Source organism: Cavia porcellus, unplaced genomic scaffold, assembly GCF_034190915.1.
Source record: "Cavia porcellus strain 051 isolate PalLab524CR breed Dunkin Hartley unplaced genomic scaffold, mCavPor4.1 scaffold_10, whole genome shotgun sequence".
Lineage (NCBI taxonomy): Eukaryota > Metazoa > Chordata > Mammalia > Rodentia > Caviidae > Cavia > Cavia porcellus.
The window spans coordinates 72383545-72396208 of record NW_026947493.1 but is presented as its reverse complement, the minus strand read 5'-3'; the positions used below and the strand labels follow the sequence as shown (position 1 = coordinate 72396208).

The following is a 12664-nucleotide window of genomic DNA, read 5'->3' as shown; positions in this document are numbered from 1 at the left end:
CCTAATTGTTTTTTATCCTACTTTCCTCTTCCTTGTGAACACGGAGGTTGCCATGTTCTCCTAAGAAAGAGCAAGGCAGCCTCAAGTACAGCAATTTCACACTCTTAACTGCATACTCGTTTGCGGAAAGCTAGGGAAAACTGCCCTAACAGAGCCATGGCATCTTCTGACAAAAGGAGCTCCAGTCTGCAGCTCCCTTCCCACCCTGCTGGGGTGGAAACTGCTGCGCAGGTACTTCGGAATTTATAACTACAGACTATGGTTTCTCCAAAATGACACATTTCTAAGGGCAATGAAGATTGTGTTTTATATATATATATGGGAAAGATTTTAAGATTTTTTTTTCAAATAACGTGTTATAGAATAAAGAAATATTGTTTGCCTTAAAACCTTTCAATATATAATTTCTAAATGAGAGCCATTTTGTTACTGACAATAAGAATTATCAGATTTTCTGAACTATACACCACGTATATAAATACAAGCATTATGTTTACTAAAATTAGAATGTTTGGGCCATTTTACCAAAAATACTTGGGAGAATGTAAATAGTCTATAGTAGAAACAGTTACATTATTATTAAGTCACTGCTTCATAAGCATCTGCAGAGTAAAAATCTTAAAAAAGTTTCTTAAACTCTCATACTTTAGAGTCACAAAGTAGTACTGAAGGCCAGTACTATTGGATTGTAAATTGGATTTTTTTTTTGGTAAAGTACAAAATATTTAACCACTTCATTTTATTGTGACCACTTCAGCGAATAGTTTGTAAATATTTGGTTTTAAAAATGAGTAAATGAATATGAAAGCAGTTCAGATTATTTAAATGTCAGGGCAAAACATTAAGTTTTTTGTTTAATGCTTTTATTATTCAATTTTCGCATGCTTCCCATAAGATTATGACAGTTTGATAGAAAAATGTAATCATTAAGTGAACTCAAATATTTTTTGTATCTCTGACAAGTGAAAGAACATGCCTATAACACATTTCAGTGGCATTTCTCTAAATATTACTTAGCATATAAGATTCTTATAGCATTACAAATTTATTTCAGCTCCTAAATTAAAATTCATCTGGAAAAGACCATTTCCCCTGTTTATATAACATTGTCACATAAAGAGTGTTAAAAAAAATTTCACTAAAAATAGCTTGCGTAAGTTAGGGATTAGAGTAGTTTCTGCTGCTATAATTGTTCCTTTGTAGTTTTTTCCATGATGTTTTGCACAGTGTTTTTGACTGTGTTTATTAAAGTCAGCACATCAAAAAGGATCAAAGAGAAAGTGAGTGAGAACCAAAGAAACCCCAAGTGTGTTGTCTCATTGGGGAGCTATGCAGATTCGAATAAACAAGTGCAAATTGTTGAAGTTTTAATGAAAATTTCTACAATTATTTTATCTTAAGTCATTCTATACAATAACATCTGTACAGCAGATGGCTACACTGTACCAAGGCAATGCTCCTTTTTCTTTCTCTGTTTAATAGTACATCTGAGATGACTACTTTTGTCACTGTGCTCAATTTGGTTCAGCAAACAATTTGAAAAGTGCAGCTGCTGCAGATGGTCACAATAGTTATATAAACTGGAAAATCAAAGACAGAGTTAAGTATTTCTGTAGCAGATTCAAAATATAAAAATCTGACATTAACCGTTTGAATTAAAAATATAAGTATAAAAACGTTGTAATCTAGAAATATGTCACTTGAAAACTACAAAAGGAATAATGACTCTGTGTGTGTGCGTGTGTGTGTGCATGTATGTGCACAAGCATGGTAGTAACTTTTTTTGTTTGTATTTTGGAGACAGGATATTGCTATATACTTCAGGCTTGCCTTAAACTCACTGCGCAGCCCAGGATAGGGTTAAAATCACATTCATCTTCTTGCCTCAGTCTTCTACGTGCTGGTATTACAGGCATGCGCCACAGCACCTGGCTGTACACACTCTTTGGTGATGGATACTATTTATCACTTATCAAAACTCTACCTTGAAAAAATATATATTTGCTTATATTTAATATAAGCTACAAAAGAATGACATTTCCAGATGGATCAAAGTTTAAATTATTTTAAAAATAAAATTAATTTTTAAAAATATGAAGCAATTTTTGAATTAAAATTTTCCTAGAAATCATTTTAGCTATAACTAGAACTTGATAAATTTTTTTCACCTAATTAACCTTAATTATTTTGCTGATTTTATCTTTTAGTTTTAGGATACTATCATAATAAGGTTAAAATGTAGGAAATAGATTTTAATGTTTTTTATGGTCTCAAAATTTTTCCTATTAAATTTCTAACTTGATTTGGATTTAATTTGACATAAATAATTATTTTAAATGTTTGCTGGACTATTACCAGTAGCGGCTTATAAAGTATGTCTTAAAAAAAGGTATTAATTTATAAGTCTAGATTTAACTATATTTAAGAACTGTAAAAGAAATACGCAGTTTTTCGAGAAGATGAATTCAAAATAGACTATTAATTTATATTGCTCAGTGAGATGATCTTAATTATATTTTAGAGACAAATGTTAACTCAGGATAGACACCATTTTAGTGGATAAAATATAAGTAGCAAATAAATTTAAAAGTAATAAGGATTTTCAAAAAAGAAAGAGAAGGATTTACAATTGAACATAGTATGATTAAATTATTCCACAGTCCTAACCTTTCTTTGCTATGAATAAGGTACAACTATAGAGGCGTGGGAACCAGTCCAGTGTTCTCTGGGCTGCAAATTATTTGTGGATAAATTGGACATTGTAGCATTCAGTGTTTAATAGTCTTTCATGTCCCATGAAACTTACATTTTTCATTTCTAACTTTAAAGACAATAAAAAAATACAGAGCTTTTAGCTGGCTTGGTCACAAATATTTCTGGTGAGAAAGAAATAAATCATCTATGTTTTGGCTTAGGATTCATACATTTTAACAATAAAACTTTATCTCTTAAACTACCCTGCCCAAGTAGATCTGTGGAACTAAGTTATAGTTAGTTTCCAGCTGCCATGTAATTATATTTTGTAAGCAACTAGGTTATACTCATTTTACCCCTGAACTATCAAATAGCCCCAACTTTCCCCCTGAATTAAAGGGGAAAAAAGATAGTTCTCTTTTACTACTTTTAATTTCAGAGTAATTTCTCTGGCATTGTGCCCTAAACTTTTACAGTAGCAGTTTCTGTGATTTAAAAGTATGATTTTCCACCTGTGTGTTGCCTTTTCTCTTCCCCTCCTCACATTCCTTCGGCCCACCCTTTTTGATTCAGCATGAAAAGCACATAACAACTTAGTCATGGTAACAGAAGAGAAAAAAGTAGATGTCACTGGCAGTTAACCTCTCACTTCTCCACTCATCAGTGACATGCAGTTTGCAGGGTACAGGCCTCTGCTGGGCTGTCACAGAAGCATAACTTTTTCTTGCCAGGTGTCATTACCTGAGATAATGCCTCAGAGGCATCTTTAAAAGTAGAACCTTTGTTTCTATTGTACTTTGTGTAGCATATCTGCAGCCACAGCAATTTTTCTTTGTTAACTAAATTGTTACCAGTGAATTACTGTAGAGCATTAGAATCACCTGTGGGGCTTACTGAAGTACAGTGCTAGGCTGCCTGGCCAGGGTGGAGTGTAAACATTTGCAGTTCCAACCAGGGTCCAGGCGATGCTGATGTTGCTGGCCCTGAGGTCACACTTTACGAACCACCATTCTGACAGTTGAAAAAATTTGACACTCCTGTTTCACCACAGCTTTCTTATATGAAAAGAAATCAGGATTAACAGTTTTAAAGATGGGTGTAGGAGCACCTGTCCACCTCAAGAAGTAGACAGAAAGTTTAGGGCATTAAAACACCCAAGCTCAAGGGAATTGTTAAAAAACTATTTATGCAATAAGACCAAAAACCAAAATTGTTCCCATTGCTAATAGCCTTTAAAAGTTGTAATTTCTACATAATATAAAGCTTCAAAATGATGCATTTTTCAGGTGATAGCAAATCATATTGCTTGCTCTCTCTCTCTCTCTTTCCTACCTCTATATTTCCTTCTCTGTTTTTGTGACTTACCAGGTACTTTTTGTGCTGTTTTGACACTAAGGTTTCCGCTGAGGTTGGACAGAGATGCTAACAGGCATGGTTTGTTAGGATGAGGGACAGGTTCCATGGAGACCACAATCTGAGTAGTATGAACAGAAATCTTTTGAAAGTAGGAAATAGCTCTCCACATGTTTTCTTGAAATGAAATCTTTTGTACTCCACCACCATGAACTTTAGGTTCAGACAACTTCCCATGGAAGCTTGAGACTGTAGGCTCATCTTTATTCAGCTTGGTGTCTGACAGGGCTGAATTTTCCTTGTGATGTGCAAAGCTGTGTGCATTTTTAATCTTTTTTAAAAAGTTGTTTATCTGATCCAGCTTTGTAAAACTCAGGTTCATCTTCAAGGGCTTTGATATATCCAAGCAGATGTCTGCTACAGAAGTGAAAAAAGATGCAAAAATTAGCACAATTAGCAAAGCTCATTAAATACTCATTAGGATGCCAGAATATTATACTACTTTCACTGTAGTTTCCATGTTTCTCCACTTGGAGAAACATTATCCTTGAACTACTTACCTGTCTATCTTCCCAGCCAATTACTGTGATTTCCTCATACAGCTAGGGCCACACATGGACATCAAGGCCATTTATTTCCACTTTTGCCTCCATTCCCCAAGACAAAGTGAAACAGGCTTTTCAGTTTATCTGCCAAAAACTAACATTTTTTTCCTGAGATAAAAAACTTCCCTTAATACCCAGAACAATGTTTGATACAAATATTGGTGGCAATCAACACTGATCCAAGTAACTTACTGAAGCAACCTCCCTTACCATTCTCCAATTGGGTTTTGTGGAAAGTATTTTGTTTCTCCTGAAAACTAGAAAAGTTCCTCAGCTTTCCCCTGCAGTGTGCATTGATAGAAGTTGACATCGTACATGGAGATTCTTAAAAATCTACAGTCCATTTATATATCTCAGATATCAGATGTTGTTTTTGTTGCTTATATTAAAACAAACTCAGCTTGTTATTTCTATTTTATCATCTTATTTAACCTTTGATTACCTTTTTTTTGCTTTTATTATCAATAAGTCTGTGAAGATCATGAAGACTGTAAAGATCATGAAGACAGACAATGCCATACATCTTTATAACCCAGTGTTCAGCATACTCTGTCTCACAAATGTATCCAACACTGAATGTTAGAACTTACCAGAAAATAAGTGTATTTCATTAATACATAATGCCAATGCAGCTGGAATAACAATTATTTATTTTTAGGAATAGCAATTGTTGAGTCAAATGAATATTCTATGTCTACCCTTCTATGGAGGGCTTTCCTCATTTTCCTTGGATTTTGGCACCTTTGGGATTCCTCCTATAGACCCTAGGCTCACTTTGGCACCATCCTTTTCAAATATACCCTCCTGACTGCTTCTTCACTTGTCCTATCAGGTCTAGAAAAACTTGGAGAGTCCTGGCTCTAGCAAGTTGTCTACTAGAGAAGATCAGATACTGGAGTTACCTTTACACAATAATAAATATTCTTGTCCCCTCATATTGTTTTGAACAGAAAAAAAAAACCCTAACTTAAAGGAATTTTTATTAGCTACACAGAATAGTGGATTTTATTTTGGCATATCCAAACACGCATGTAAGTACTTTGATCATGTGCATCCCTCCATAAGTCCCTTCTCTTTCCTTTTACCCATCCTCTTCCTCTTCTCTAACAGTTTGTCTTACACAGGTGCCTGCAAAGACGTGAGTGGATAAGGAATATATGGATAATATGCACCGGGGCTTGGATACCTGAGACAAGGGGAGTGGATTCAGTGCATTGTTTTGGAAGTAAGACAGATAAACCATAATCAGTGGATTGGGACTAAGGAAAGTGATAATAAAATGAGAAGTCAAAAAGTCAGACTTCTGACGTGGGTCACATGGCAGTTTTTATAGTTATTTAATGGATACAGGGAAAATGTAACATCTGTACTAATTGCTGTGAGAATTAATGGATTATCTTATATAGACTGACTTATTGAGTATATGGGAGCTCAGTACAGGGAGGGATAGCTTTTTTTATTCATTTACTTTTTTCTTTGTTACATTATTAAACATTAGTTTAGTTATAACAGGCCCAGTAGTAGTTTAAGTACTCAGAATACTAAGACACTGGAAAGTCTCTACTGTTTAGGAGTTTACCATTCCCTGAATTGTGACAAATCTGTAAGCAGGTAACTATAAAAAATCATAGATTCCTGATGGTAACAAAATGCACAGGACCTTCTAGAAGTGACGATGACAGGCACTTTACTCACCAATAGAGGTCAAGAAAGATTTCCCAGAAGTGACTCAAGGACTGAGTCTCAGAAGACATTAGGCAAGTAGCCAGAGTTACAAAGTTTTCCCCGGCCCACAATGGTGCCTAAGAAATGAGGGTCCACATCAAGATCGGAACTGTCAGTTCTCACATATACCACCCTATAAATGCTATGCCAATTTGCAGTCAGGGAAAAATGGATCTCCTAGGTTCATCAGTTTCTTTAGGTGAATATTTGGCCAACTTCCTGGCCTATTGTACGGGCTCTTTACAAGGGCCATAAAGAAGACAACAGGAAGTCATAGAGATTTTTAAAATGGGGGAAGGGGAGTCTTTATGATAGTTTACTGTTGTGTTGAGGATGGTGGGAGTCAAGTGAGAAGGAATATGTGGTCCCTAGAGGACCCTCTGGGCAAGCTTTGGATAAAAAGTGACAAGGAATTAGGAACCTCAGTCCTATAAACCATAAGGAACTTGTTTTGAAATCTGTGTCACTTACATTGTTTTCTTCTGATCTGCTTTGTTCTGTTTTGCTGTTTGGTTTTATCCTTTTTTAAAAAAAATTAAATTAAACTAAAAAAAAAAAAAAAAAGGAAAACAAGGCACAAGTCATGCAGGGCTCAGGAAGAGAAGCCAGAAAGCACTTCCTGTGAATTGGCAGAAACCATGCCAAGGCTGGGAGGAGCCTATCATGAAGAAGAAGCCAAATAGCCTCTGGTAAGCCGTGCAAGCCACAGAGGTCCAGGAAGAGAGAGGCCAGATAGTACCTCCCATGAGCCTACTAGCGTATGGGCTGAGAATCAAGAACTGCCCCTCTACCCCACAGTGGGCAACAGGCTGGTGGTTTGGAGTACAGGCTGAATTGATTGCAACTGAAATAGGAAAAGAAACTGGATGCTTGTATTGTTTGGTTGACTTTGCAAGCCTAGGGCCAGTGGTCTGAGCATCTATTGGGAGGATAAAAGTATGCCATATAGCAAATATAGGAGACTTCCTTCTGTCTTGTTTTTGAAGCCCAATATTGTTCTCACTGTTTTGTTTTGTTCCAATTTATTGTTTTGCTTTATTCAATATTCTGCTTTGATTGGTTTTATTCTGTTTTGTTTGGTTTAATTTTGCTATGTCTGGTGGAATGAACAACTATTGTGAAGATAAGATATACTGTGGTAGCCATTGTTGATGTCCTATTGTCTGGCTTTGAAGTTCTGTACCAATTTCACTGCTTTGTTTTGACTGGTTTTATTCTGTTGGGTCTTATTATCTTTAAAAAAATATATGTATATTATGAAAACAACACACCTATAACTCTCATGAACAGTGGCAGCTGGGCATGGGGGTACAAACCTGTAACCTCAGCATTTAGGGAAATACAGCAAGAGGATCCCAAGTTTGAATTCTGCCTGGGCAATTTAGTGAGACCTTGTCTTAAAATAAATAATTATAAAAAGGGGAGGGGCTGGGGATGAACATCAGTAATAGAGCATTCCTAGATTCGAGCCCCAATACCATAAACAAAACAGAGAAACACAAAAATCCTATTTGTCAAAAAAAAAAAAATCCAGTAATACTAAGCAAGATTTGTCCTGGAATTGCAAGGGTTAGATCAATCAATGATCAATCAATGTAACAAATTAATAGTTATAGCTCATCTATAGCTAACATCAAAATGATAAAAACTGAAAGCTTTTCTGAGATCTGGAAAAAGGCAAGGATGTTCATTTTCATGCTCTGTATTTAGCATAACAATGGAAAACAGAGGCAATGAAATAAGGCAGGAAAAAAGATATTCAAGGCATATAGGTTGGAAATAAATAAATAAAACTGCCTGTTCACAGATAACATGATTGTACATATAGAAAACCTAGTAGGAATCTCTGGAAAATCTTCTAGAATTTCATAAGACACTTTGACAAAATTTTAGAATATAAGCCTAACACACAAAAGTCAATGGAGTCCCTAAAAAAGAACAGTGCACAGGTGGAAAAAAAAGTTATAATAGAGAATAGCATTTAAATAGCTCTGGGTAAGAGAAATACGAATATATGAATTGGAAAATTGAACATACCAATTCTTCTACAATTTTAACACAATGCCAATAAAATTCTAGTAGTATTTATTTTAGATATAAACTGATTCTAAAATTTATATAGCAAAGGAAAAAACTCCAGTAACCAAAAGACTTTTGAAAAAAATATCATTAGGGGACTCAAAGTACTTGATTTTAAGACTTACTATAAAGCTGCTAGGATCAAGACATTACAGTCTGAGAAAGGCTATATATATATATGTATATACCTTTATATTATCAATGTATCAGAATAAGGAATCCAGAAATAGAGTTGAAATAAATGCTGTCAAATGATTCTTGAAAAAAGTGGAATGGCAATTAAGTGGAAAAAATAACTTTTATCAACGAACGGTGTTCAATATATATGCAAAAGAGAAAACATTACATTAAATTCAGCTTCATTGCTTATATAAAAATTAACCCAAATGGTAATGGATTTAAACATTAAGACATGCAACTATGAAGTACTTTTAGAAGAGAATATGGCAGAAATTTTCAAATTCTGGAAACAGGTAACTTTACGATATCAAAAAAGTATGATTCATTTAAAAATTACAAATTGGACTGTATCAAAGTTAAAAACGCTAACATAGTTTTAAGAGAATGGTAGTGTACAAGGTAATGTCAGGAGAATTACATGAATCGATGTGTTAAAAATTCATAGAATGATACACTAATTTTTATAGTTTTACTGTATATTAATGTAAAAAAATTAGTTCAATGAGTGTTATGTGGATGACAATACAGATTTTCTGATTCCAACTTATTTTTATTCCCATGTGCATTTCTTAAAATCTTACTAACACGGCCCATAGCTCTTGTATGTAGAAGTCTACTTTAGGTCTAAATGTTTGCCAACTTTGCACTGAATCGGTCTCCCTTTCTCATAAAGTTTGCCTCCAAAGTTCACTGTGGTTTCATGATACTTTTCATTCACCAATTTTTATATAATTTTACTGTATATTAATTTTTAAAAATTAGACCCTCTAATAAGAGAGTACAACATTTATACTCAGTCCTATTACAAAATAAATTCAAAAGATATTTCTTTTTTATCGGTAGAGTTCAAATTCTGATAATTCAGAAAAATAAGTATATACTAATAATCTAAACACATCTTTCAACTGTAAATCTATTTGAGTAATATTATTGATCTTATTCTATAAAATATAAGTTCTGAATAGTATAAAATCAGAAAGATACATTTCCCAAAGCAACCTAAAGTAATGGCTTATAATTTTATTCAAGTATATAAGCCCAAAATAAAGCTGGCAAATATATTAATTTAAAGTACAGTTGCCTTTATTGCTGTATCTTGTAAGAGTCAGGAATCTCTTTTATACCACAAGTTCACATAAATGACTAATTAGTTCTAAACATATTTTAGAATCAGGAAAATCTGTGGCACTATGTTGGATCTTTTTCCTTAGTTTATCCCAAAAGTGCAAGTGTGGTTTTAAACTTTAGTAACTTTAGAAGCAAAAATACTACGGAATATGAAACAAATTATTTGAAAGTTTATGTAAATTTCTTACACATCTATGTTGTTTTATGAATTGGCACTGTTCTTTGTGATGTTAACCTCAGAAGCACGGAATAGAAGGGAAAAGCCACCTATTTGGATATATCAGTCACTTACCCTGTTTTTCTTGTGTTGTAAAACTGCTCTGTATGCCTCAAATCTCCATTCTCTGGTGCATTTTAAATTTAGGATTACAAATAAAATCCCTCATTAACTGTACAGCGACTGATGGAAGTTTTTAGAAAGTCTGAAAATCCAGTAGAACTAAAAAGTCTGAAAATCTAGTAGAACTATTTGTAGTACAAGATAATTAACTATTAACAAAGACACAAATTGTTATTGAAATATTAAATCATTTTTCAAATGTTTCCTGTATGTATGTTTACGTACCAGTGTATGTATCTTCCATAGAGGTGTTCCACAGTGGAGTGTGCCAAACTGTCTTGCAAAACATATTCTGTTCCATGTGTAAACACAATGGGGAACAGTTTGGACAAGTTGGACAGGATTATAGGATGACAGGAAGAAAAACGAGTCTGAAATGAAGTTATACTATAATACCAGGTATTTCTTTCCAAAGCACTAAGTCTACCAAAAAACAAGAATCACATACCATAGAGAAGCACCATATAGTAAATTATGACACCCTTTGCTGCTATGTAAGGTTCACCAATATGTGTAAAAATTTCAACTCAAATCATCATAAAGTCATTGTCACACCTGCTAACTCAACAGATTTGTGCTGATATTTTTATTATGCAGTGTCAATATACTTTCACATCATGAATTAGTCAGGCAAGTTTTGGTAGAAAATTGGTGACTTTAGTCCTATGACAGGAACATTATTTTTAGAAAAGGGAAAAATTATGCAACAAAAATTTTTGGCACTTTTAAACATAAGAAAATGAAGCAATCCACTTTTTAATATCATTTCTACTTTTAAAAACTAATGAAATACAGTAACCACATCACTAAGATAAAAACACCAAAGAAAAGACTAAAAAGCTCTCTTTTTTCCCCAATGGAGACATACTGGGAATTATGTAATGTTTTACAATAACTGGAAACATAAATAGAAGATAAAGAGCCAGGAATACATTGATAATGTGGATTTCATTTCAATTACTAGCAAAGTATTGTGTTTAAGAGTTCTGAATTTTTCATAGTCCTCATTGTATTTTAATTAATAGATTATTTTCAGAGTTCAGATTTTAGGAATGTGTAGTAATAAGAGAGTCTCTCAGCCGGGTCACCTACTTTTCTGCCAGATCTAATTTCTCTTCATCCCTGGAACATATTCTGTATCTTTAAGTGATCAAGTAAACTTGTATGTGTCAATTATTAGATTCTAATTACTCTTCAAAACTTTTTGAATAGCTACCAGGAAACAGGATGATGGAATGACTATTGAGTTAAAAGAAGATTAGACAAATACAATAAATTACAGTTATTTTATGCTCTCATCACCCTGAAAGGTGACTTAATAGTGAAAGGAAACGAATCATATTGCAATACTGAAATCAGACAGGGAATTCAAGCCCCAGAGGTGATTTCCCAAAGTTTATGTTAATGCACACCTTGTGGGGGACCAAACATCAATTGGAAAAGTTTTCTGAGAACTGTTCCAGCTATTTTCTCATTTAAAATGTTCCAACTTAACTTGACCCATTAGTCATCATATTACTTACATTTATGATGTATCATGAAATCTATTACCAAAAACTCAATGGGTTCAATATGGCTTGTTATACTCAAATCATAACATTTGTGAAAGAAAACTTTGTTAAGTGATTCTTCCTTTGGAACTTTATTTGCAAAACACATTTTTAAAAGACAAGTAAGGCCTACTAGGAAAACATTCAGTGTATACATGGGTGGCTATATACAGACACAGGAATGGTGGTTTTTACTCCTCATCTTGGCGGTAAATGCAAAATGTGGATGTAACAAATCTATAATTCAACTTGACTTCATAATAACTTCAGTAAAAACATTTTATTACTAAATAATAGTATTTTTTCTCTTATCAAGCAATTCAAATTCAGATTTTTGTTACAGTGTAAAAGTAAAGGTGCTTATAATGACAGTGGTCAGTGGAGGCTGAGAATTCAGAGGTGTGGGAGCTAGAAAACTGGAAAGCTTCCCAAGACAATGAGGTCAGTGTGTTTTTGATGACATGACATGTGAAGACTTCGGCGGAAACAGTTATCAATGCTTTAATTAATGGTGGCATACCATGTGGAAGTGGGTCCTGTCCACCCAGGTGCTTTGAGAAGGGTCAGAGGCATGGATTGATGCAGATCCTGACCTGTGTCAGCCAGTAGCAGTTCATGGCGTTTATCACTTAGATCTAGACATCATCTCTACTAGCAAAATTATTCAGCCACATATTTTCAAGATCAAGAATCGACTTTTTTACTTCATCAAAAAGTTAGGATTATAGAATAACTGCACTGGTTTTCTAAACTGAATGCAATGAACGGATTCGTCTAAATGAACTTGTCTCTTCTAAGTAGTAACAATATGAGGCTAAATAACTCTTGAGCTCTAATAATTTTGGCAGCTTTTTGGTGTCTATTGTTTTTGTTTTGCTATTCTCAATAGTGGCATACATTCATCCTTGGAGACAATAGATACAAATTTTGGGATGAGTCAAATGTTGAGTTAAGTTTAGCAAAAGAGTATTACTAACTGCTTTTTTTTTTTTTTTTTAAAGGAGAGATCA

At 33.9% G+C, this 12664-nt stretch overlaps 1 protein-coding gene across 7 annotated transcripts in view; it reads right to left on the bottom strand.

Moving 5' to 3' along the window:
• The window catches only part of Vps13b (vacuolar protein sorting 13 homolog B), a 683809-nt gene that overhangs the window by 173145 nt on the left and 498000 nt on the right, over positions 1 to 12664 (bottom strand). For 6 of the 7 annotated variants that reach the window (XM_063257835.1, XM_013143877.3, XM_003479878.5 and 3 more), the window contains one exon: positions 4060 to 4464. In XM_063257835.1, coding sequence (XP_063113905.1) covers positions 4060 to 4464 — 405 coding nt within the window. The remainder of the gene's footprint in view (positions 1 to 4059; positions 4465 to 12664) is intronic. The other variant, XM_013143876.3, reaches the window with a different exon arrangement.